The 21707-nt window shown below is 41.3% G+C and overlaps 4 protein-coding genes across 7 annotated transcripts in view; 1 reads left to right on the top strand and 3 right to left on the bottom strand.

Moving 5' to 3' along the window:
- Positions 1–8871, bottom strand: part of twf2 (twinfilin-2) — a 15504-nt gene extending 6633 nt beyond the window's left edge. The window contains exons 1-5 of one of the 2 annotated variants that reach the window (XM_072452516.1): positions 8574–8870; positions 3115–3293; positions 2469–2564; positions 1089–1193; positions 982–996 (exon numbers count right to left, since the gene is read on the bottom strand). In XM_072452516.1, the coding sequence (XP_072308617.1) occupies positions 982–996; positions 1089–1193; positions 2469–2564; positions 3115–3293; positions 8574–8670 (492 nt within the window). In that variant the 5' untranslated portion in view covers positions 8671–8870. Of the gene's footprint in view, positions 1–981; positions 997–1088; positions 1194–2468; positions 2565–3114; positions 3294–8573 lie in introns of both variants that reach the window. The other variant, XM_072452517.1, reaches the window with a different exon arrangement.
- A 1186-nt stretch (positions 8872–10057) lies between these two features.
- wdr82 (WD repeat domain 82) lies at positions 10058–13924 on the bottom strand. Its single transcript, XM_072452521.1, has 9 exons — positions 13612–13924; positions 13276–13373; positions 12167–12233; positions 11991–12090; positions 11791–11907; positions 10776–10931; positions 10603–10672; positions 10320–10462; positions 10058–10235 (listed from the first exon to the last, which is right to left on the bottom strand). The coding sequence occupies exons 1-9, from the start codon at positions 13770–13772 to the stop codon at positions 10206–10208; spliced, it is 942 nt and encodes a 313-aa protein (XP_072308622.1). The 5' UTR covers positions 13773–13924; the 3' UTR covers positions 10058–10205.
- Positions 13925–14343: 419 nt separating this feature from the next.
- Positions 14344–19956, top strand: glyctk (glycerate kinase). Of its 3 annotated transcripts, none has more exons than XM_072452510.1 (5): positions 14344–14361; positions 18042–18427; positions 18494–18645; positions 18729–18904; positions 18973–19956. In XM_072452510.1, the coding sequence occupies exons 2-5, from the start codon at positions 18072–18074 to the stop codon at positions 19861–19863; spliced, it is 1575 nt and encodes a 524-aa protein (XP_072308611.1). In that variant the 5' UTR covers positions 14344–14361; positions 18042–18071; the 3' UTR covers positions 19864–19956. The 3 variants fall into 3 exon arrangements, with proteins under 3 accessions (XP_072308611.1, XP_072308613.1, XP_072308610.1); XM_072452512.1 differs by lacking the exon at positions 14344–14361 and adding an exon at positions 17674–17797 and having other exon boundaries at positions 18057–18427; XM_072452509.1 differs by lacking the exon at positions 14344–14361 and adding an exon at positions 17692–17797.
- Positions 19346–21371, bottom strand: tcta (T cell leukemia translocation altered). The gene is made up of 3 exons (XM_072452526.1): positions 21020–21371; positions 20394–20445; positions 19346–20274 (listed from the first exon to the last, which is right to left on the bottom strand). Exons 1-3 carry the CDS (start codon positions 21228–21230, stop codon positions 20232–20234), a joined length of 306 nt encoding a protein of 101 aa, XP_072308627.1. The 5' UTR covers positions 21231–21371; the 3' UTR covers positions 19346–20231.
- Between the last annotated feature and the right edge of the window lie 336 nt (positions 21372–21707).

Consider the following 21707-nt stretch of genomic DNA (forward strand, 5'->3'; position numbering starts at 1 on the left):
CACGTGAAATCCGGACAAAACGATAACATCTCCATGGAAACGAGCGTGTGGCGGACACCAACGTAAAAGTTACATAGTGCTCCTTTACATTTCGATGACCGTAATAGAATCTGAATGTATGTCCCGATGCTGATGTCAACATAGTCCTGAAGTGGGTTTTTTTCTGTCCGTGTCATCACTTCTTTTTACTTCTACTTGAAAAACTGAACTTTTATTTCAGAAGATTTTTTGCCCATGTCTAATGAGAATGTGTGCTATGTGTCTGAGCTTTGCCCTGCTTTAGACCCACAGTGCACAGTGAGCAAGAATGTGAATCAAACATGTAGAATCAATAAGTACTTGCAGATTTTTTTCATTTTGTAATACATTGTCATCATCTAGAACAGGCATGTCCAAACTAGGGCCCGGGGGCCAAATGCGGCCCTCAGACCAATTTTTGTTGGCCCTCCGGCTTCCTGCTATGTTGGCCCAAACAACAAAAAGTAGTACTTTTTACTGTGAAATTGGAAAGATTCAGGCATATTGATGTTATTCCAACCTAATATTAATGTTCCAAGTATAATTAAAGATGTGGAGGCTCATCGCAATTATGCAAATTGCAAAAATTTTGAATGATTCACTTTGTCATTCAACAAATTCAACATTGTCAAGTTGTTTGTGGCCCTCTGCCCCGTTTAAGTTTCAAAATACGGCCCTTGGTGAAAAAAGTTTGGACACTGATCTAGAAGAACTTTGTGTCCAATTGGAAAATGAAAAAAATACCAGCTTAAATGAGTGAGTGAGTGAGTGAGTAAGGGACTGTCAAAAAAAGTAAGGTTTATTCTGCTGTTTTGTTTTGTGTTTGTCTGGAATGGAAGAATGATTTACTTATTCAGCTTCTTTTGTTACTCATGTGTGTCTGTGTGTCATAGTCTGTATCTGTATGTCTTTATATTAATATTACTTGAATTACTATAAAGAGAAAAGACACTCTAAGCTCACCTGTTTAACTCTGCCCTGAAAAATACAAAGCACAAACAAATGAGAGCTTAAATTGGATGAACGACAACACACACAGACTAATCCTTTGAGCAGCCATGACCTCTGACCTCTGTGATTTTGATCCTCTGCAGTTCCTGTTCGGCCACAGTGAGGGGGGCGGGGCCGGAGAACGACGTCACGTGGTGCTGGTATCCGAGCAAACACACGTCGTCCTGGCGGTGAGGATGATACAAGACAAGCGCGCCTTTACATGAGGATGGAGTGACAAAAATACTACTATACTATTGTAGTCTGGGTTTAGACCTGGTTTAGTCTCAGGTTAGACCAAGTTTTCACCTGATTAAGTACATTTCCCTGACTTAGTCCTGTTTAGCTTTGGTTTGTGTTGATTCTGGTGGTTCTGGATCTAATTTAGTCCTGGTTTTGTCCTTTGTTTTCTAGTTTAAATCTATATTGCATTCCTAGTTTGGACCTTACTTAGTCTGGCCTGGGTTAGACCTTGTTTGGTCATTTCTTCCCGACTTAGTCCTGGTTTAGACTTGGTTTCTGTTGATGTGAGCTCTGGTTTAGTCCCACGTCACTGGTTTAGATCAATGGAGCTCAACAAGATTCGAAAAGTTCATTTATCATTAATTTTCCTACCAGTTTTTGAATGTTTCAAAATGTAAATAATATTGATAAAGTCACGGCAGAGGCTAAACTAACTCTGTGGTAACTAATGTCCGTGACTCAGTAGTTTTAAGTCAAGCATGGTGTGAGTTTAGACCTGGGTTCGGACCGGGTTTAGTCTTAGGTTAGACCTAGTTTCCACTTGATGAAGTATATTCCTCCCCTTAGTCCTGGTTCTCTCCTGGTTCTTGTTCCGGCACAAGTTTGGCCTGGGTTTGGCCTGGGTTTGGTTTTTACATTTCTTATTTAGAATGAACTGACTGGTCCCGGTTTAGCTTCGGTCTGTGTTGTTCGGGTTCTGATTTAGTCCTGGTTTAGTCCTTACTTTTCTGGTTTTAAACCTGTATTATATTTTTAGTTTAGATCTGACTTAGTCCTGGCCTGGTTTAGACCTGGTTTAGTTTAGTTTAGTTTGTGGGCTGTTGATACAAATTGTAATATATGTATAATTGTACATGTTCCCTGCATGTTTTACACATTGGGTTAAAGGTAAAAAACACTTATTCCTGGTATAGACCTGGTTCAGTCCTGGTTTTTCCTGGTTCAGTCCTGGTTCACTCCTGGTTTAGTCCTGGTTTATGTTGTTTGAGCTCTGGTTAAGTAAGTCCAGGTTTATTTCTGGTTTAGACCAACAGTTCAAAGCCCGCCAAGGTACTTGAAGTAAATTTCCCAGCATTTCCCCCATAGATTTCCCCATCATTCCCAGTTGAGTTTAGGGTTAGAGAGGCGAGAGGCGATTCTAACTTAGGCCTGGTTAAGTCCTGGGTAAGACCAAGTCCTGGTTCAGCAGGTGAAGTGCAGTATGCGTGTGCTCGGACCTCGGCTGTACCGAAAAGCTCGTATTTCACGTGGCCTCCTCCAAATTCCTTCTTGACAGTGGCGCGAGTGGCAGCGTACAACATCTTCTGTTTGACCTGTAAACACGATTTAAACACGGTAAATATGAGGAATATTTAACCAAATACAGCACAGTGTAGCCTAAACACTTTTAGTTACAGGACATAGCAATTTTAATAATATTTTACATCCTTTAAAAAAAAAAAAGCTTCTGCAGTTGTAGTTTTCAATGTTCACCCACATCATCATTATCTGATTTCTGAAGTCATCAGATTATTGAAATGACATGTAAACAGTCAGATCTATGTGCAGGTTTTGACACTGACATCTAAAGTTGCAAAGACAAAAATGAAAGTTTTTTTATTTGTTTATTTTCAAACTTCACAATACTTCCAAATACAACAGTTGCTTTAAAAATACTACCGTAATAAACTGACAAGTGTCACTGGGTGCGGCTGATGATCAGATTTTATGCATGAAAACCAATCTCTTTATTACTTTATCGGATTATTCTTTTTATCTGATTTACTTTATTTTTATGGCCGTTTAATGTGTAAGAGATTTTTTAACCAATGAATCTGCCTTGCATAATATTAGCATTGTGCTCTCTTGTCCCGTGTGTCATACCGGAGACTGATCCGGTGACCAGGAGATGAAGATCCATTCGTGCCCCAGTGCATTTTGGGAGTCGAGGCGGTAGAGGAAGTAGCTGGGCTCCTGGTTGTCGAGGAGAGGAAGCAGGAAGTGGTCGTAGTCCTGGTCCCAGCTCTGCTCCGGCTCTCTGAAAGCCCCGAGGACGAGCTGCTCTGGAATCAGACAGGACCAAATCAACGTTGAGTCCAACAGAATGTCATCGGCAGTGAACAAGCCGCGTCGTTTGTGGTTTATAGCAGATTAAAAACATCTCCCTGCATTTATGGTTGCACAAGTGCACCTTAACACACCCCAATGACACTAGTGAAAGAATCAAATCTATTGCCAATCATGATTTTCTATAAAAAAAAAAAAAAAGAGACAGACTTATAAACAGAGCTATTTAACACTAAAAATAGTCAGATTTCTTCCACCACAGTCTGAACCCGGCTTTAAACCACATCCGAACCTGGATCTCTCAATGAAAAAGACCCTAGCTGATCACCGACGATTAGAAAAGACAGAATCTGGATCTCGATTGAAATATGATTAATTGAAACATTAACAGACGCAAAATCCAATCCTCAAGAAAATAAATATATATTCACTGGTATTACTTTTCCTATCCATGGTTGATGAAACATTGAGACTGTCTCCATGGCAATTAGCAAAGATTGTCTAAGTGTGTGAAACCAATGAAAATGCGCTGTGAGAAGTTCAGATTTAAGTCCTTTTGTGTGTTTTTTGCTCCTGGTTTAGTTCTACGCTGGTCTTTGCTGCTGGAGCTCTTTATGCATCATCGTAAACGCAGGGACAACGGGGACGATGTCAGTGTCAAAGTTTATGGCCTAATCCAACACTTCAGATGAGGATAAAACATAGATGAGGAATACGCAGATATTAATCAATAGCAAAACTTTAATCCAAACTAGATACTGGATTGAGAAGGTCCCAAGTCTGATGGACAGAAGAAAAATACCTATATTTATTAACCTTACTTTAACCGGGTTGAGATTGAGACCTCTTTTAATAAAACAATGAATAAATTAATTGTAAAAGAAAATATGATAATAAAATGGGACAAATGAGTTTTGTTTTTATTGTAACTGTGATATGAAAATTGCGTTTGTGTATTGAGGCTTTTCCTTTATGTCAATATCAAGTTTGATATTTTAGTATTTGCAGTACATTCTAATGTTCAATACTTGTTCATTGTGGGTTTTAAGCAAGTTAATCCTGTAGAAAAAAGAAAAAAGTGTTTTAGTTAGAGACTGTTGGACATTGTAAATAAGAAACTGAGGGTTTTGTACTTCTTAACTTTGGATGTTCCACACTATGGCATTAAACATATCCATTTTACAATTATTCGATAAGGTGTTTGTACGGCTACAAAAAAAAGACCTAGAAAAACCTGCATTCTCTCCCCAGATCTGACCTGTAATTTGACATGCTTGTCTCCATGGGGATAGACCAGTTTAATGCCCTGCTGTGTGTGTGCTGCTCTACCTGAAATTTTACATAGTGCGACCCTTTTTTTCAATTTTATTCTAGAATATAAACGATAAAAAACAGAACACGACCTGAGAGCGAAAACAAAAAACAACATAAATGGCACAAAACACCAAAAGAAACATAATCGTGGCACATTTAGATTAAAATAAGAGTCCCGTTTGGTCCAAAGTCCGTCAGATTTGTCCAAATTGCAATGGTCTTTTTATGACGGCCTTTTCCTTCATGTATTATCATCACTCTTATGTCATGATAGAAGTACGTGAACAGAACTGCTGTACCATTTTAAGCTGGAAACTAAAAAAAACTCTTTTCAGACCAAAATAGAAAACGTATGAATCTGCGTGTTTTCCTCACTGCCCAAACAGCTGTTGTTCGATTGCTGTTCCTTTTTGGTTGTCATGTAAATGTCACAGAATGTCACTTATGTCCTTTACACGATGACCTCACTCTCTTTTTACTCCGCGCAGAAAGTAAGTGAGGTGTGACTGTGGCGTTACCGGAACAATAATATTCTGCTTATTATGGAAAAATTAGCATAATTGGTGTGATGTTTTAGGACAAATATTGCACAAAACCCTCAGTGTCCTTGTAGGGCCGGGGGATTTCCCAGTACCTCTCGGGGCAGATGCTATTCTGGGCTCGGACACATTCCTCCTCCACCATCTCACTCATGCCACTTTTTCCACAGGCCATTCTTCAAACGTTACGAGCCATTTTTCTTTTTTTTCGCAGTTCAAGATCATTTTGATGCTGTTTTGCTGACGGCTAAACAATTAAACCTTGTCTTTGTTTAGCTGTAGACCTGGTTTAGATCTTTGTCCTGGTCAGGGATGTCAACATTGTTAGGTTCATCTGTAATTGTGGTTATTCAGGTCACAATGAGAACTAAAAATAATAATCATGACATTTTTAGATGCAGAATTTTGTCTTTTTAATTCAGTCTGTAGTCCAAACAAGATCTAGAACTAGATCTTTTTATATGTTTTAACGTTTGAGGAATAGGAACGTGTTAGACATTCAGAATGAAAAAAACTTAAAGATTTCTCAGTCGGTTGGTTGTGAATAATCGTTAAATGGTGCCACTTTTTCTTACAGTAATCGTGACAGTAAAATGTTATATTGTGACATCCTTAATCCTGGTTTGGTTTAGTTTTGTGTTAGATCTGGTGTTATCCTGGTTTAAAGCTGGATTAGATGTAAATAATTCTCATTTTGGACCTTGATTAGTCTTGGTATTTTGTCAGTTTTGTCATTTTTTCCTGAAAAGAGCAGCAAAAACGCTTATTTTCTTATCAATTCATCCAGTAATTATTCTTTGGATGACTCTACTAGTTGTTTAAACTGCAATAGGTCTGAAAATATGATCTTATGTCTGAGAATATGACCTTAGGTCTGAGAATATGACCTTAGGTCTGAGAATGTGATCTTTTTTAACTGAATTTGACCCAGATTCATCTAAAGTGACACAGTATACATAGTATACATACTGAAACAAAGAAAAAAGGGTCCTTAAGTCCTTAATTTTGGTGTTATTAAAGCTCTGTCTGGAAAAAAATATATATACATGTAAATTGTATAATGATTAGATTACAATTTAGAGTAGACTATTATACCACAAACTCGATTAGTTGCGATAACTTGTTTCAGGCCTAAAACTGTTATTTTTTTGACCTGGTTTGACTATAGTCTTAGTCAGGACCTGGTTCAGTGGCGCTTTTGTTCAGGTTTATTACACCGAGTCCAGTCATTCAGCTGGATTGTTGCTTCAGATCCATTTCAACATGCTCCAAAAGTATTTGCAAAGCACGTTCTCAATTTTCTCACTGCAGCGCAGCGTTATGAGAAGATTGAGACAGTGAACCGAGCGGCCGCGACGGTGATGAAATCGACACGAGTTCAAGTTTCACTTTGGACCTGGGATCGAGTCTAGTCACATGTCACCGTCATCAAAGCGTCGCCCCTGCCCCAACTCGCCTGGCAGTCACTGGAGCATTGTGTCATCTCTGTGGAAAAAGTGTTCGAAGCCCGACTCCCGCAACTGTCTTACTGATCGTGTCTAGGAAGAGACATACACGTCTCACTCCACTACCAGCTCCTCTAAGACGCTCAAGTCGGGGTGCGTACCTATGACAATTAAATTCAAAATAAGCAAATAGATATTGTATTAAACCACATTGTCATTTTTTAGTCTCTGTTGGGGAATTCCTCCTGCAGTAGAAAACTTGTATTTAACCTGGATTTGAAGAGTCAGACTTTCACAGAACCAGGACTAGAACTGGATCGAACTGGGCTCAAACCAGGACCGAGCTTCAGGACGAGTGTAAACGCAGCCATACTGTCTCCTCCTCAGTCACGTCTCCTCCTCAGTCACGTCTCCTCCTCAGTCACGTCTCCTCCTCAGTCACGTCTCCTCCTCAGTCACGTCTCCTCCTCAGTCACGTCTCCTCCTCAGCCATGTCTCCTCCTCAGTCATGTCTCCTCCTCAGCCATGTCTCCTCCTCAGCCATGTCTCCTCCTCAGTCATGTCTCCTCCTCAGCCATGTCTCCTCCTCAGTCACGTCTCCTCCTCAGCCATGTCTCCTCCTCAGTCACGTCTCCTCCTCAGTCATGTCTCCTCCTCAGCCATGTCTCCTCCTCAGTCACGTCTCCTCCTCAGTCATGTCTCCTCCTCAGCCATGTCTCCTCCTCAGTCACGTCTCCTCCTCAGCCATGTCTCCTCCTCAGCCATGTCTCCTCCTCAGTCACGTCTCCTCCTCAGTCATGTCTCCTCCTCAGTCATGTCTCCTCCTCAGCCACGTCTCCTCCTCAGTCACGTCTCCTCCTCAGTCACGTCTCCTCCTCAGTCACGTCTCCTCCTCAGTCACGTCTCCTCCTCAGTCACGTCTCCTCCTCAGTCACGTCTCCTCCTCAGCCACGTCTCCTCCTCAGTCACGTCTCCTCCTCAGTCACGTCTCCTCCTCAGTCACGTCTCCTCCTCAGTCACGTCTCCTCCTCAGTCACGTCTCTTCCTCAGTCACGTCTCCTCCTCAGTCACGTCTCCTCCTCAGTCACGTCTCCTCCTCAGTCACGTCTCTCCTCCTCAGTCACGTCTCCTCCTCAGTCACGTCTCCTCCTCAGTCACGTCTCTCCTCCTCAGTCACGTCTCCTCCTCAGTCACGTCTCTCCTCCTCAGTCACGTCTCCTCCTCAGTCACGTCTCCTCCTCAGCCATGTCCCATGTCTCCTCCTCAGTCATGTCTCCTCCTCAGCCATGTCTCCTCCTCAGTCATGTCTCCTCCTCAGTCACGTCTCCTCCTCAGTCACGTCTCCTCCTCAGCCATGTCTCCTCCTCAGTCACGTCTCCTCCTCAGCCATGTCTCCTCCTCAGTCACGTCTCCTCCTCAGTCACGTCTCCTCCTCAGCCATGTCTCCTCCTCAGTCACGTCTCCTCCTCAGCCATGTCTCCTCCTCAGTCATGTCTCCTCCTCAGTCACGTCTCCTCCTCAGCCATGTCTCCTCCTCAGTCACGTCTCCTCCTCAGCCATGTCTCCTCCTCAGTCACGTCTCCTCCTCAATCATGTCTCCTCCTCAGCCATGTCTCCTCCTCAGTCACGTCTCCTCCTCAGTCATGTCTCCTCCTCAGCCATGTCTCCTCCTCAGTCACGTCTCCTCCTCAGTCATGTCTCCTCCTCAGCCATGTCTCCTCCTCAGCCATGTCTCCTCCTCAGTCATGTCTCCTCCTCAGTCACGTCTCCTCCTCAGTCACGTCTCCTCCTCAGTCACGTCTCCTCCTCAGCCATGTCTCCTCCTCAGTCACGTCTCCTCCTCAGCCATGTCTCCTCCTCAGTCACGTCTCCTCCTCAGTCATGTCTCCTCCTCAGGCAACTGTTGTTGTGATTTTGGGCCTTACAAAAATAAATTGATATGATTTGATCTCCTCCTCAGCCATGTCTCCTCACTCACCGTCCTGGATGCACACTTGGATGAGGCGCACTCCTCCTCCTCTGGCCCGGGCCAGGAACTCCCTCAGTTCTGGCGTCACCACCAGCGCGAGGAACATGGTGGGACAGTGGCTCAGTCCTCCCCACAACAACTAATACAAAAGATACAAAAGAAGGAACACTGCAAAGTCTAATCCAGAAAGAAAAGTCAACAATTAAGTCCTAGATAGAAAGTTAAGCTGTAAATGAAAAAAAGGGGGGGTTGTGAATAGGAGAAAGTAGTGAGTTCAGTCTGCTTGGTCTCTCTAAAACTGTGTGACACTTCCAGAAGGGACATCATGCAAGTAACTGGGGCAGGATCATGTGCGCAGAGAGGCAACCTGATCACCATGACCAAAATTAGCCCTCTCTGACTGTCCAGCGAAACCCCCCACACCACAACAACCGGTCCCACGCACGGGGAGAGCAGGACCAGACCTGAAGATGAGCCGTGTAACAATGTCAGGCCACTATTGTCCCCAGGGGAGAAGTTCAGGGTCATTTTTTATGTTGACGTGACAGAGAAATAACAAACATAGACTTCAGTTTGACTTTGGAGCCCATGTTCAGACTTGTCTTTTTATCAAGGCCATACGTTTGGAAATCACTCTTAAAATAACTAAGAATGTATTGCCAAAGACGTTGGCGGTTCAATTTGTTTTTCAAATGTGTTTTAACCTTTTGTAAACAAAACTTTAATATTGAATCATGTTTAAAGGGAAATTTGACATTAGAAAACCCACCATTTGTATGTATTGGGTCTTAAACATTAGAATGCACAAAGTGTGTAATTTATGTCATGACACAAATATACTGTTCTTCTGGATTATCTTTGTATTTTACTTTCTGGTATTCATTTCAAAATGTCTCCCATGACTCAGTAGCAAAACCCTCTTGATGACACAAGGTTATTTTTTGAGTAAAGACACTTTCAGTTTAAATAAATGTGTATCATCCTTTTTGTCAAATGTAAATATAGCACCTCACCAATGAGTCTGCCATTAAATTACACATCATAATACAAAAATATCCGACACGTATGTTCTCTGTCCACTATTGTAGACGGGAGTGATTTGTGAGGTTCACATGCGGTCACAAAAAGGATAAATCCTCTTCACAACACCTCCAAGGTCAAACTGTTTACATGCACTTGTCACGAGCACTAAGGGCAGATGAGGAAACTAAAGGATCAAAGCAAACTTCTGAAGAATTTAATTACATTTTTAAATGGAAAAATAGTATTTCATTACTCTTAAGACTGTCTTAAATATATTCTGTCCCCAGTTTCTCACAACTTCAACTCATTGAGTAACTTGTTTTTGAGAGTCTTAATTATAGCGCTTCATGTCAATCAAAACACTTTTGAAATCAACATTTTGCAACTTGTGCAGATGAAGCTTATGACAGGAAGTGATGAAATACAAACAAGGAAATATCTATGTAAAAACATTCAAACAAAACCAACTATTTACAAAGACATTTTTATTGTTAAATAAAAATATAAAAAACAGACCGATATGAAAAAGTATTTACAAATTTAAACATTTTCCTTGTGGAATTAGCGACACCGCCCCCTCCTGGTCACACTGGGATATATCAGGCCTTTACACAAATCTCAGTCGTCGATGGTTGGGAGCCAAAATGCCTAAAAATAAACAATTCAAACATTGTCAACACATGTGACTGTCTGAAGAAAGAACATTCTGCTTGTTATGTTTTTGACCCTCACCATGTTGGAACAGGCGCTTGCAAACGTCATGAATTTTGGGTTGAACTGAAGACAGGTGATTGGCCCTGTGTGCTTCCCGTCCAAAAGAGCCACCTTCATCCCACTCTCTGCGTTCCAAACATGGATCTTTCCGTCCTCTGAGCCTGGAAGAAATAAACAAATACAACTTACATTCTGACATCAGTGCTACCTAACCAACCACAATTTGTTACTTCAGATAAAAAGCCTGCATCTGTTTGTTCTGCTGATCACATTTCCCAAGCAGAAAGCAGAGTTGACTTACCGATCATGACAAACTGTGAGTCCGGCGTGAAGGATGCTTCCAGCGTTACACCTTTACCGTTGTTGTAGCCCTACAAGTAGATATGGAGTGTGCCAGAGTGTCACGTAAAGGAGACAAGTCAAGTAAACGTGCGAGCCTGTGTAATCATACAACGCGTAACACATTTGTCTTACCCCAAATGAATGTAGCACGGCGCCCTTGAAAGCGTCCAAGACACGCAGAGCTCCTCCGTTTGTGGAGAGAAGGATCAGTTTCCCGTCGTTGCTGAACTTCAGTCCAGTCCACTCGCACGTTCTCTCGTATTGAAGTTTGAAGGTTGCGAATGGACCCTGGAAGAGACAACAATACAGAATACAGCTCACAGGCATCGAGAAATCACGCAGTAAGAAGCATCTGTGCGGAAAAATATATTCTTGGGAAATTCACAACGTGACACAGACTGAACAGTAAAAATCAGATCACTAGAATACTCGGATAATAGAATAATTACGACTGATTTTGGTGTGTTTACGAGCACAGAAGAACCCTGATAATCAACACCCGGTGAAATGTGTCAGTTAATGGATTTTTAGATTTGGGTGACAACTTATTTTTCACTGCCACATTAGTTTGCCCTTTTTGCTAAATGTTCCTGTTCAAACAGCAGAAAGAAATGAAATTACAGATATAATAACAGATTTACCGTATTTTCTGGACTATAGTTTATTTTTTTATTTATTTGACAGGGACAATGCAATCATACATAGTTACAAAACAAAGCTCGCAGCTGATGTGATGCATACAAATTTTTCATAGTTTTGGCCAGGGTGCGACTTATACTTATATTTATACTTCTATACTTGTACTCAGGAGCGACTTATATGTGATAGTATTAGTTATTTTCACACTTGCAACCGCCTTTCATACTCCAGTGCAACTTATGTTTTTTTTTCTCTATTATGCATTTTTTGGCTGGTGCGACTTATAGTCCGGAAAATACCGTAACTGTTTACATTACATTTAGATGACTTGATAACACCAGAAATCAGATAATAATCAGATTCATCCAGCAGTCTGAACTTCTTTAACGTGAAAGTTTGGTATTCGATGTGCGCATTGTTATGGCCCATGTTACAATAATAACTCATTTACGATGTATGCTTTGAACCTTTATTGAACAGTTAAAAGTCTCACAAGTTTGAAAAGTACCTTGTCAAATGACCGAAGATCATAAAGCTTCACCATTTCTGAATTGATTCCTGCTGCAAAAATAAGTCCCTCGGGGTCAAAGGAACAGACGGGCTTCCCCTGTAGGTGCATCAAACCCTGCGAACAGAACAAATATGGCTGCTTTGTTTCAAACCGTTTCCACATTATCATCATAGATTTGATTATAATGAAACACTTACCTGACAATTTGGAGACCGCAAATCCCACAATCTAATAGTTTTGTCTAATGAGCCGGATATAAAGGTGTCATCCACAGGAGACATGGACAAAGACGTTACTCTAAAAAATAAAAACTGGTCAGGAAATTCAAAGAAACGCAGCACAGGTTTGAAGTAAAGCGCAAAAAGAGCCTCACCTTTTATTATGCCCAGGAAAATATCTTATGTATTTGTTATCGTGAAGTGACAGATATCGGATTGTATCTTCAAAAAACAAAACACAGTGTGAAGAAAACTCACTCTTTACATACAAACAACAGATCAACCTCGTTCAAATGATACAAATTGAAGAATCAAGCTGCAGAGTGCTCACCCGCGAGCAAGGCAGTCACTTGTACAGTTAGCTCCAGTATGGGGCAGAATCACAGACCCACCAAACTGTACAAACAACTACCTCAGCCCGAAGAAGGCTTTTCACAGCAAATGTGCAATGCAAGAGGGGAGGGAAAAGGGCACTAAGTATCTTTGCAGCAGCACATCAATAAACCACAAAGAACTGACTGAATGAAGTGAAACAGCAAGCGTACAAACCTACCTAAATCTAGAAGAGTTCAGACAAAAATGAAATAATATCATATTGTTCATAATACACTGTCATTTGCTTTCAGGCCAATATGAGATTTAGAATTTCACGATATAAATATGTGTGCACTGAATCTTGGGAATGGAGACAAATTGCAGCTATTGGGAACTCGAACACCTCAAAATGTAGTAACACAGACTGTGGAGGCTTTGCAGAGCCTTAAAACATTAACAAACACACATTGAAACAAATATTATAAATGCCACCTTTGATTACATAGTCTAGCATCAAATATGACGTTATTGCACATGTTCTTTCATATGATGATACACATTTTAGGTCGTATTGCCCAACTTAAAAGTACTAGTTCATAGCATATCTGAATGTAATGAGTAATAAACACATCTTCAGCTTACTCATCGTCTATGTTGCCAAGATAAATGCTTACAGCCCAAATAAGATTATTAGTCAACGAATAGAAATAATATTGTCGGATGAAGGCACCATTGACCGAATAATCAACTAAAGGACAAATCTGGTCTAATTTTTTAATCTTTTGACACAGTAGTAACGTTACAAAATTGCATAAAGACGTTAATGGACTTTGGACCTTTAAGGAGTGCCAAATAAATGCTAGTTAAGTATATTTGTCCACAGCCACACCCTGCAACCCAAACCAAATACTAGTTTTTAAAAACAGACATTTATTATCATTATACTCACCATCAATTTTGTTCGAGCTGTAGACGACTGTGTTGGCTGCATGGGTGTATCGGATGAGATCTACCCCGTATTTCTTACTGTAAAGTGTCCTCTTGGGTCTGCCATAAGAGAGATTCAAAGGGAAAAGAAAAGCGTGAAGACAAATTAGCAATTGAACTCACGGGGAAGCCCATTATCTGCAAAACACGCTCACAGAAGGCAAATGTGTGCATTACGTAAAACTCTGACGTCGTTTCATTCATTTCTACTGAACATACGCAGTTAGCAAGGCCTAGCTAGTTAGCATCCACAAGCTAATAAGACAAACAAAAAGATAGATTTAAAATCAAGCCTTACTTTCCCTCTTGGCAGTCGTACAGGACTAGGGAATCATCGTCGCTACTGGATATAATAGTTTCACCGTTTGAACTAAAATCAAAACAGTTAATTTTGTCGGAGTTCTCTCGGAAAACCTTAGCAACCCTGAAACTCCGCAGCACATTGTCCGTCAGCTTCATGTTCGCCTCTGTTTGTAGCTGAGGCAAATGCTAACAAAACGCGTTTATGAAGGGTAATTAAAGATGTTATGTCGTGATATGTGAACTAAGATCATGAAAATGGTATTTTGTCCGACTTGAAACAGAAAAAGTACTACTTCCACTTCACGATTTGGCGAGAAAGTGCCGCCTTCCACCAAGAGGTGACGCGACTCTGCGCATGCGCATGACTGGCAGAGGTCGCTCCCAAACAACGCGAGTTGAGCTGGAGATATCGCGTGACTGAGTTTGTTTACACGGAAGTTACAAGACGTTTCATTTCGGCGTGGCTCTCATGGTGGCGCTTCTTTCACTTCTTTCACCTCTAATTTATTTATAAAACAACATATATGAAATAAAATACGTCTTATACAATACTAATTCTTAAAAAAATGCTATAATTGCATCTGCTAACTCCCTAAGTTCACATATAGTATTTAATCATTGTCTAAGTGGGAACTGTCTACATTGTGTGTGTTCTGCTAACTTTGTTGCACAACAACGCTGACCTCATCATGCACAAAAGAGAAGCGAAGAGGACATTTCGAGAAAGGTACTTTTGGATGTACAGGTTGGTTATGACTTATGTGCTAAACTGTTGATATATTCAGTTTTCATAGATGGCAAAAGATGAGCTTCTCAAAGTGGGGGGCGCAAACCCGTGCCAAGGCTGGCGCGAGACATTTGGAGAAATGTGCGCACATTATGCATGACAGACGTTTTTTCAACAGAAAAACGCGCAGTGCCAATACGGGCTTCATCTCTAAATACAGAGAGCAGCAGAGGAGTGGGTCAGCCTGCCTCTGTGCCCCTGGTTTAGAACGAGTCACAGCTTTGGCTTTTTTATGTGCAATTTATGCTCTGTCCCTCCTCTGTCCCTTCTTCTTTTGTGTTTTATGGCGGTTGTATCCAAGCGTTACATTACCAACAGACTTTATTCTTTAGACTTTATTCTTTAGACTTTTAATCTTTAGACTTTTTATTCTTTAGACTTTTTATTCTTTAGACTTCATTCTTCTTCTTCTTTGGTGTTTTATGGCGGTTGGTATCCAAGTGTTACATTACCGCCAGACTTTATTCTTTAGATTTTATTCTTTAGACTTCATTCTTCAGTTCCAAGCCCACGAATTCCAAGCACATAAGCTCCTCTTCTTCCTCCTCCCCATCTTCTTCTTCGTCTTTGGTGTTTTGTCTTCTCCACTTCCTCTCGCCCCTCTTCTTCTTCTTCCTCTTCCTTCTTCCTCTTTCCCAGCGCTCCACGGCGGCCGGCATCCACCCACTGTAATTGTGATTTCTGGAGTTACTTCCGTTGTTGTCGTTGTGCATCTACAGGAGACCAGCAACGCCCCTACCTCCATTTCTTTACTTTGATTATACTGATTCTTCCTTTACTCTGACTCCCATTTAGCGCCTTTGTTGTTGTTTTTGTTGTTTTATGGCGGTTGGTATCCAAGCGTTACATTACCGCCAGACTTTATTCTTTAGACTTTATTCTTTTCTTTAGACTTCATTCTTAAGATCCCTCCAGACTTTATTCCAGAGCTGACTTCTTCATCTTCCTCTCCTTCTTTGGTGCCTGGTGTTTCCGCCGTACAGCTTTATTCTTTAGGCTTTATTCTTTAGGCTTTGATACTTCCATTGTTGTTGTTGCTTGGCAGCCGCGCATCTACTGGATTGTTGTTGTTGTTGTTTTATGGTGGTTGGTATCCAAGTGTTACATTACCGCCAGACTTTATTCCAGCTGGCCTTCTTCCACGCCAGACTGACTCCCCCACACATTGTAGTTGTGCCTGTTCGATTCCTTTCCGCTCTGATCTCAGGGGCTTTGAAGACAATGACAATGACAATGACATACTTTGATGATGTTCAACTACAGTAGGTGGCACCTTTTCAGTTCTGTACCTGATGGTTTGGAGGGGGCCTCGGGCCTCGAAGTCTGAAGAAGAGGGGCGAGAGGAAGTGGAGAAGACAAAACACTGAAGAAGAAGATGGGGAGAAGGAAGAAGTAGAGGATCTCATGTGCTTGGAATTTGTGGGCTTGGAACTGAAGAAGTCTAAAATATAAAGTAAAGAATAAAGTAGTAGAAGGGGTACTGAAGAATGGAGTCTATTGGATAAAGTCTAAAGGGGGTTACAGACCGCGGCGTCCAAAGCGTCCAGTTAATATTCACAGTCTAAGGAATAAAGTCTGGCGGTAATGCAACACTCGGACGCCAACCGCCATAAAACAACAACAACAGCAACAACAGCAACAACAACAACAACAACATTCAAAGTCTGTAAACGTGCGTCAAACGCATCCTGCGTTTTCCGTGGCGTGATTTCTGCGTTTTTGCGGCGCGATTCCTGCGTTTTCGGACGCTCTCGACGCCCGAGGCGTCCAAAGCAGCCGGCGCTGAAATGTTCAGCTTTGTCCAACTTTCTGCTGCAGATGCGCCGCAGCAGCCAATCAGAGATGACGCTCCAGTGACGCGCTACGCACGACCCGGAAGAAGACCCAAAACAAACCCGCAAGATAAAAAAAAATCCTTAAGACGCAGCTCTTGGAGCAAATAATGATATTAACTAAACTCTGCTCAGCTCTGAAGTATATGCGGGTCCCAGACTGGCACCGGAGCCCATCGCCTCCGCTTTTGGACTTTGTAAAGTTAGTAAACCAAAGCCATGGTCCGCCATTAAACATTTACACCACGAGAAAAGCAACACAGCACAACTCCTCCATTGCGCATGTGCAGGACGACTCAAGACGCGCGTCTGCTGCTGAGTGTATTTTACGGACGTGAGTCTGGGGCGTCGAGAACGCGCGTCCAGGGCGTCTCTTCTAATGTACAGGCATCCAACTTCTGCGTCCGGCGCGAATTTGACGCCGCGGTGTGAACAGCGCTTTAGGAATAAAGTCTGGCGGTAATGTAACACTTGGATACCAACCGCCATAAAACAACAACAACCACAACAACAACAACAAGTCTGGCAGTAATGTAACTTGGATACCAGCCGCCATAAAACACCATAGAACAGGGGTGGGCAATTATTTTTTTCCGAGGTCCATATTCGAATCCAGGCAAGTAGCGGAGGGCCGGCCCGCCATCATTGGTGTGGGAAAAAAAAAATCCCAAAAATTAAATATCAAATAAAATATCACTTTTCTGTCAAATATAGGCTATTGAATCTATTATTTAATTCATTTCACGTCATATTTATTAAGGATACAAGTGCAGACAGATGCCTGAGGGCTTGGACAAGCTTGGCGGGCCGGATTGAAAGTAGTTTGCCCACCCCTGCCATAGAAGAAGAAGAAGTTGGCTGCCAACCGCCATTAAAAGTAACACAACCAACCAACAAGAATGACAATGACAAGACAATGTCTTGTTCCTGCAGTGGTAAAAATGACCCACAGTGACGAGAAGTAACGCGAGTGTGTCTTCTCCTTTTTTTAAACTCCTAAAAAGTGAGTGAGTGACTAAAAGAGGGTCGTGCCAGAAAAAAGTTTGAGAAGCTCTTGATTAGTGTATATCTGGAGGTGAGGTATAGGCGATACGGTGCAAAGATGAAAAGGGTTGACATGGCATAAAGTTATCTATAACATAAAGGTAGTACAATTGTATGTAGGGTTGTCAATTCCATACAACTCTACATACAACTGTACTACAACTCACCTTTATGTAATAGATAACTTACATGTCAACCCTTTTCATCTTAAAAATCATGATTTACAATTATAAACCCAACTTTATAATAACTTGAATGATATTATTCACCATTATAATTGTGAATGTTGTCAATAATAAATGCAAAACATTGATGAAAGTACATGGCTCTTTATATTACGTAAACTGAAAATTGCAAGCCACAAATAGTTTGAGTTCTTTGACCTGTCCCAGTCAATCATTACACACAGGGTAAACAGCTCGAGTGAATCTCTGGTCAGATTTTCACCTTCACTGACGAGCTGCTGTGGTGCTGGACAGTGGTTATTAGTGTCCATATCCTTTTTGCAGTCTTTGCAGGTAGGCTGTAAAACTGGCTGTATATATTTACACTGTAAACTAACTTTATTTTGAGAGAACCTGCAGGCACTGAAATTAGGAAATATCTTTCAAATGTGTATTTTTTACTTAAAATATCAAATGAATGTAAAATGTTTTGCCTTTGATTATAATAAATACATAAAAAATCACATTCAATTGTAACGTCCACAACAAAAGTGAAATCAATGGACATAATAATGATATTGTTTTATATATTTCCTAGGCAGCTCCAGCTCAGACCGACTAACTGCTGATGGCGCGTATTCTGTCCTTTTTCTGGCCAAAGCCACTACTTGCTCTTGTCGAAAGGAGAATACCTCTTTTCTCCAATATGTCACTGGACTCTAGAGTACGAGAGGTGTTTGCAACAGCTGTGAGGGCTGTGCAACCAGATACTGTGGTGCGCCAGAGTATACAGCGTCGAGAAGATGTCATTACTATTGATGGACACAAACTAACACTGAAAAACAATCTGCACTTAGTGGGGTTTGGAAAAGCTGTTCTGGGAATGGCTGCAGAGGTGGAGAGACTTTTGTCAGATCATTTAGTCAAAGGAATCCTAAGTGTTCCTCATGGCATTCAGGAGAGTCTACGACAGCATGGGAAAAAGTAAGTTCCATTAATGAGATGTTTTAGCCATGCATATTATATTAAATGTTTTTTCCTTCATAACAGCCATCTATTATTAAAAGAAAACAGTTGTATTGAAGTAATTGAAGGATCCAAACACAACCTGCCTGATGCTGATGCCCAAAAAGCAGCTGAAAAGATCAAGATGCTTGCCTCTGGACTAACAAAGGAGGACCTGTTGCTCGTGCTTATTTCAGGTATTTTAATAAAAAACATTCTTCATTCCAATACTGAAATATTGGACTTTTACTTTTAATCTCTAACTACCATCACTATGTAGGTGGCGGTTCCGCTCTGTTGCCTTCACCAGTTCCGCCAATTTCCTTGCAAGAGAAGCTAGACGTTACTCGAAGACTTGCTGGAGCTGGTGCCACTATTCAAGAACTGAACACTGTACGACGGGCCCTTTCTCTTTTAAAAGGCGGAGGACTTGCTCATTTTGCTCACCCAGCTCAGGTAACACCAAAAACATCATATAAATACAAAGCTTTGCGTACTAAACTGATGAGTTATTCTCTTTGCAGGTGGTGGCTCTCATATTGTCTGATGTAATCGGTGATCCAATAGACTTGATAGCCAGTGGACCAACAGTGCAGACAGAAATATGGCATGAAGAGGTTTTGTCCGTGCTTGAACGTTATAATTTGTCCAACTCTTTACCAGCCTCTGTAAAGAAGGTTCTAGGGGAACCGGGCCCAAGATGGCAAAAGAAGCAACTAGGAGGCGCACAGGACGCACATGTTATTAATGCTGTGATTGGTTCAAATTGCGTTGCCCTCAAGTCAGCTGGGCGGCGTGCTAGCGAGTTGGGATTCCGCCCTGTTGTCCTGTCTCTAGGAGTGAGTGGCGATGTGAAACTCGTCGCTCGTCTTTATGGCCTCCTGGCTCAGTTTGCCAGCTCCAGAGAAGAGCCTCCCCCAGAGATAGCGGCAGAATTACTAAGTCTAGGGCCCGATGTTGGAGTAGAGACCTGGGACTTGTGCCGTACCATGCAGGTTTTGGACGAGGGGCGTTCAGAAGGATGGGGGGCCACGTGTCTTTTAGCTGGAGGTGAACCCACTGTAGAACTAAAAGGCAAAGGAAGAGGAGGGCGTAACCAGGAGTTGGCGTTGCGAGTGGCTGTGGCGTTACAAGGCATGGATCTCCCACCAAAAGGGCCAGCATTTTTGAGCGGTGGGACCGATGGACAGGACGGACCGACCGAAGCAGCAGGAGCAGTGACTGACACAAGTCTATGTGAAGAGGCTAAAACACAGGGGCTTGACATCAACAAATTCCTTGACAACAATGATTCTTTTACCTTCTTCTCTAAACTTTCATCTGGACAGCGCTTACTAGTACCAGGCCTAACTTGTACCAATGTAATGGATGTACATGTGTTACTTATTCCGTCACCTCCTTTGAAATTGAATTAAAGAATTGTAAAAACACTTCAACTCAATATACTGTATGAAAAATCACAGCCTATGATTTATTTAACGCTTTTATTCAATATGAAATTAAACACATTTTCTGAAATTTGCTACCAACGATGTAATAAATAGGCTATGATAGTTATGTAAAAGTATAGGTTATAAATTTGTTGCAAATTGGCGACACTTTTTTTCTGAATGTAATGCATTAAGTTCTAATCGTCGTTCATATAATAATGACCAGAATGCAGTACAATAATTTATTTGACTAACATTCAGATTTGACCAGCTTATACAGATTTGCCCAGTTTGGAACGTACAAAACTATATGCATTAGTCCGATGACAAAAGTTAATTTTCTGTCTTCAATCTTACTCCCGATGAACCTTCGGTGTGTCCCCAGCAGCCCTGTCCCTACAAAAAAGATAAAATAGTGTGCATACTTTTAGACATGTAAAAAACTCATGTAACTGTTTTGTGCATGCACAATGCATGCTTTTTATGAGACAAACAATAGCTATTCAGACACGTACCATACACCGAGGTGAGGGACTGCGTCAGGTGTGCCTCCGTTCTGTCCGGTTCCTGTAAGCACATTACACATCAATAAATGCAGTCCATGGTATTTATTCATTATGTGAGTTATAGACATCAGATTATTGAAACGTCATGTAAACAGTATATCTGCCAGTATTACTGAAGATACCAGCAATCCGATTTTTGTTTTCTGACAAGGAAAATTATGCAAAAAGGGCAAACTACTGTGGCAAAGACATATTTTTTTAAATGTGAAGTGGTGGCAAAGACATTTTTTTAAATGTGAAGTGGTGGCAAAGACATTTTTTTAAATGTGAAATGGTGGCAAAGACATTTTTTAAATGTGAAGTGGTGGCAAAGACATTTTTAAATGTGAAGTGTTGCTTTAAATATGCTTTCAAGAGGTTCAGAGCTTCCACGTGAGACATGACCTATCCATATACTGAGATTAAGACAAAACGTGCATGTTTCCTCTATATGCAGGTCAGGGCACTGCTAACTAGCTTCAGTTGTGATTACAGTACCATTTTTAAACCGTAGGAGAGGCTGATACGTACCCTCCCTTTATTCATAAACATTAGCTAGCTTGTGTTCTCCCATAGTGTTCGAGGCAGAAACTCACCCTGTCTGTAATACATGTCGTTCACTGTATTCCCGTAGATTTTCCAAGCAAGATGGATCGCAATCAGACTAAATATTAGCCAGCTAAGGAGAATTTTAAATATAGATACTCGCATGTCGTTAGCAAGCCAGTCCTCCACAAACTCAGAGAGAAACGATAAACAGCTGTCAGATATCCGCGACAGAAACTCAAAATCCCACGTCTCGTCCATACTTAATCTATTTCTCAGCCCCGATCGTCCAGTCTGAGCTATGTTTGGAACGGGAGCGATGGCATTTCACGGAGTTTATCCATCATCTATGCTGTGTTTTGGCCATGGATGCTTTACGTACTTAACGCACCGTAGCGGATCTGACGTAGGCACTTTACGCTACGTCTGCGTCACCCTCTTTTCTTGAAAATCATTTTGTCAATTCATAATACCAATTTTTATATAAATCATATTAAAATACCCATGTATAAATTTAATTGATTCAACGATTTGTATACATAATTAACCTGACAAATCATATTAAAGACACGTATTTTATTATTGTCTCTATTTAGTAAAATCTATAGGACATATGTTGTATTGGTTGGGATGACACATTTATAAACAAATGCAATGTATATATCTGTCAAATCTTTACGGTAAAAGGGTGATGGTAGACGTTTTGCTGGGGGCGGGACTTAACGTGACTATCTGGGA

The sequence above is a fragment of the Eucyclogobius newberryi genome, unplaced genomic scaffold (genome assembly GCF_026437365.1).
Source record: "Eucyclogobius newberryi isolate DKJ021-1_F unplaced genomic scaffold, fEucNew1.0.hap1 SCAF_19, whole genome shotgun sequence".
Classification (NCBI taxonomy): Eukaryota; Metazoa; Chordata; class Actinopteri; order Gobiiformes; family Gobiidae; genus Eucyclogobius; species Eucyclogobius newberryi.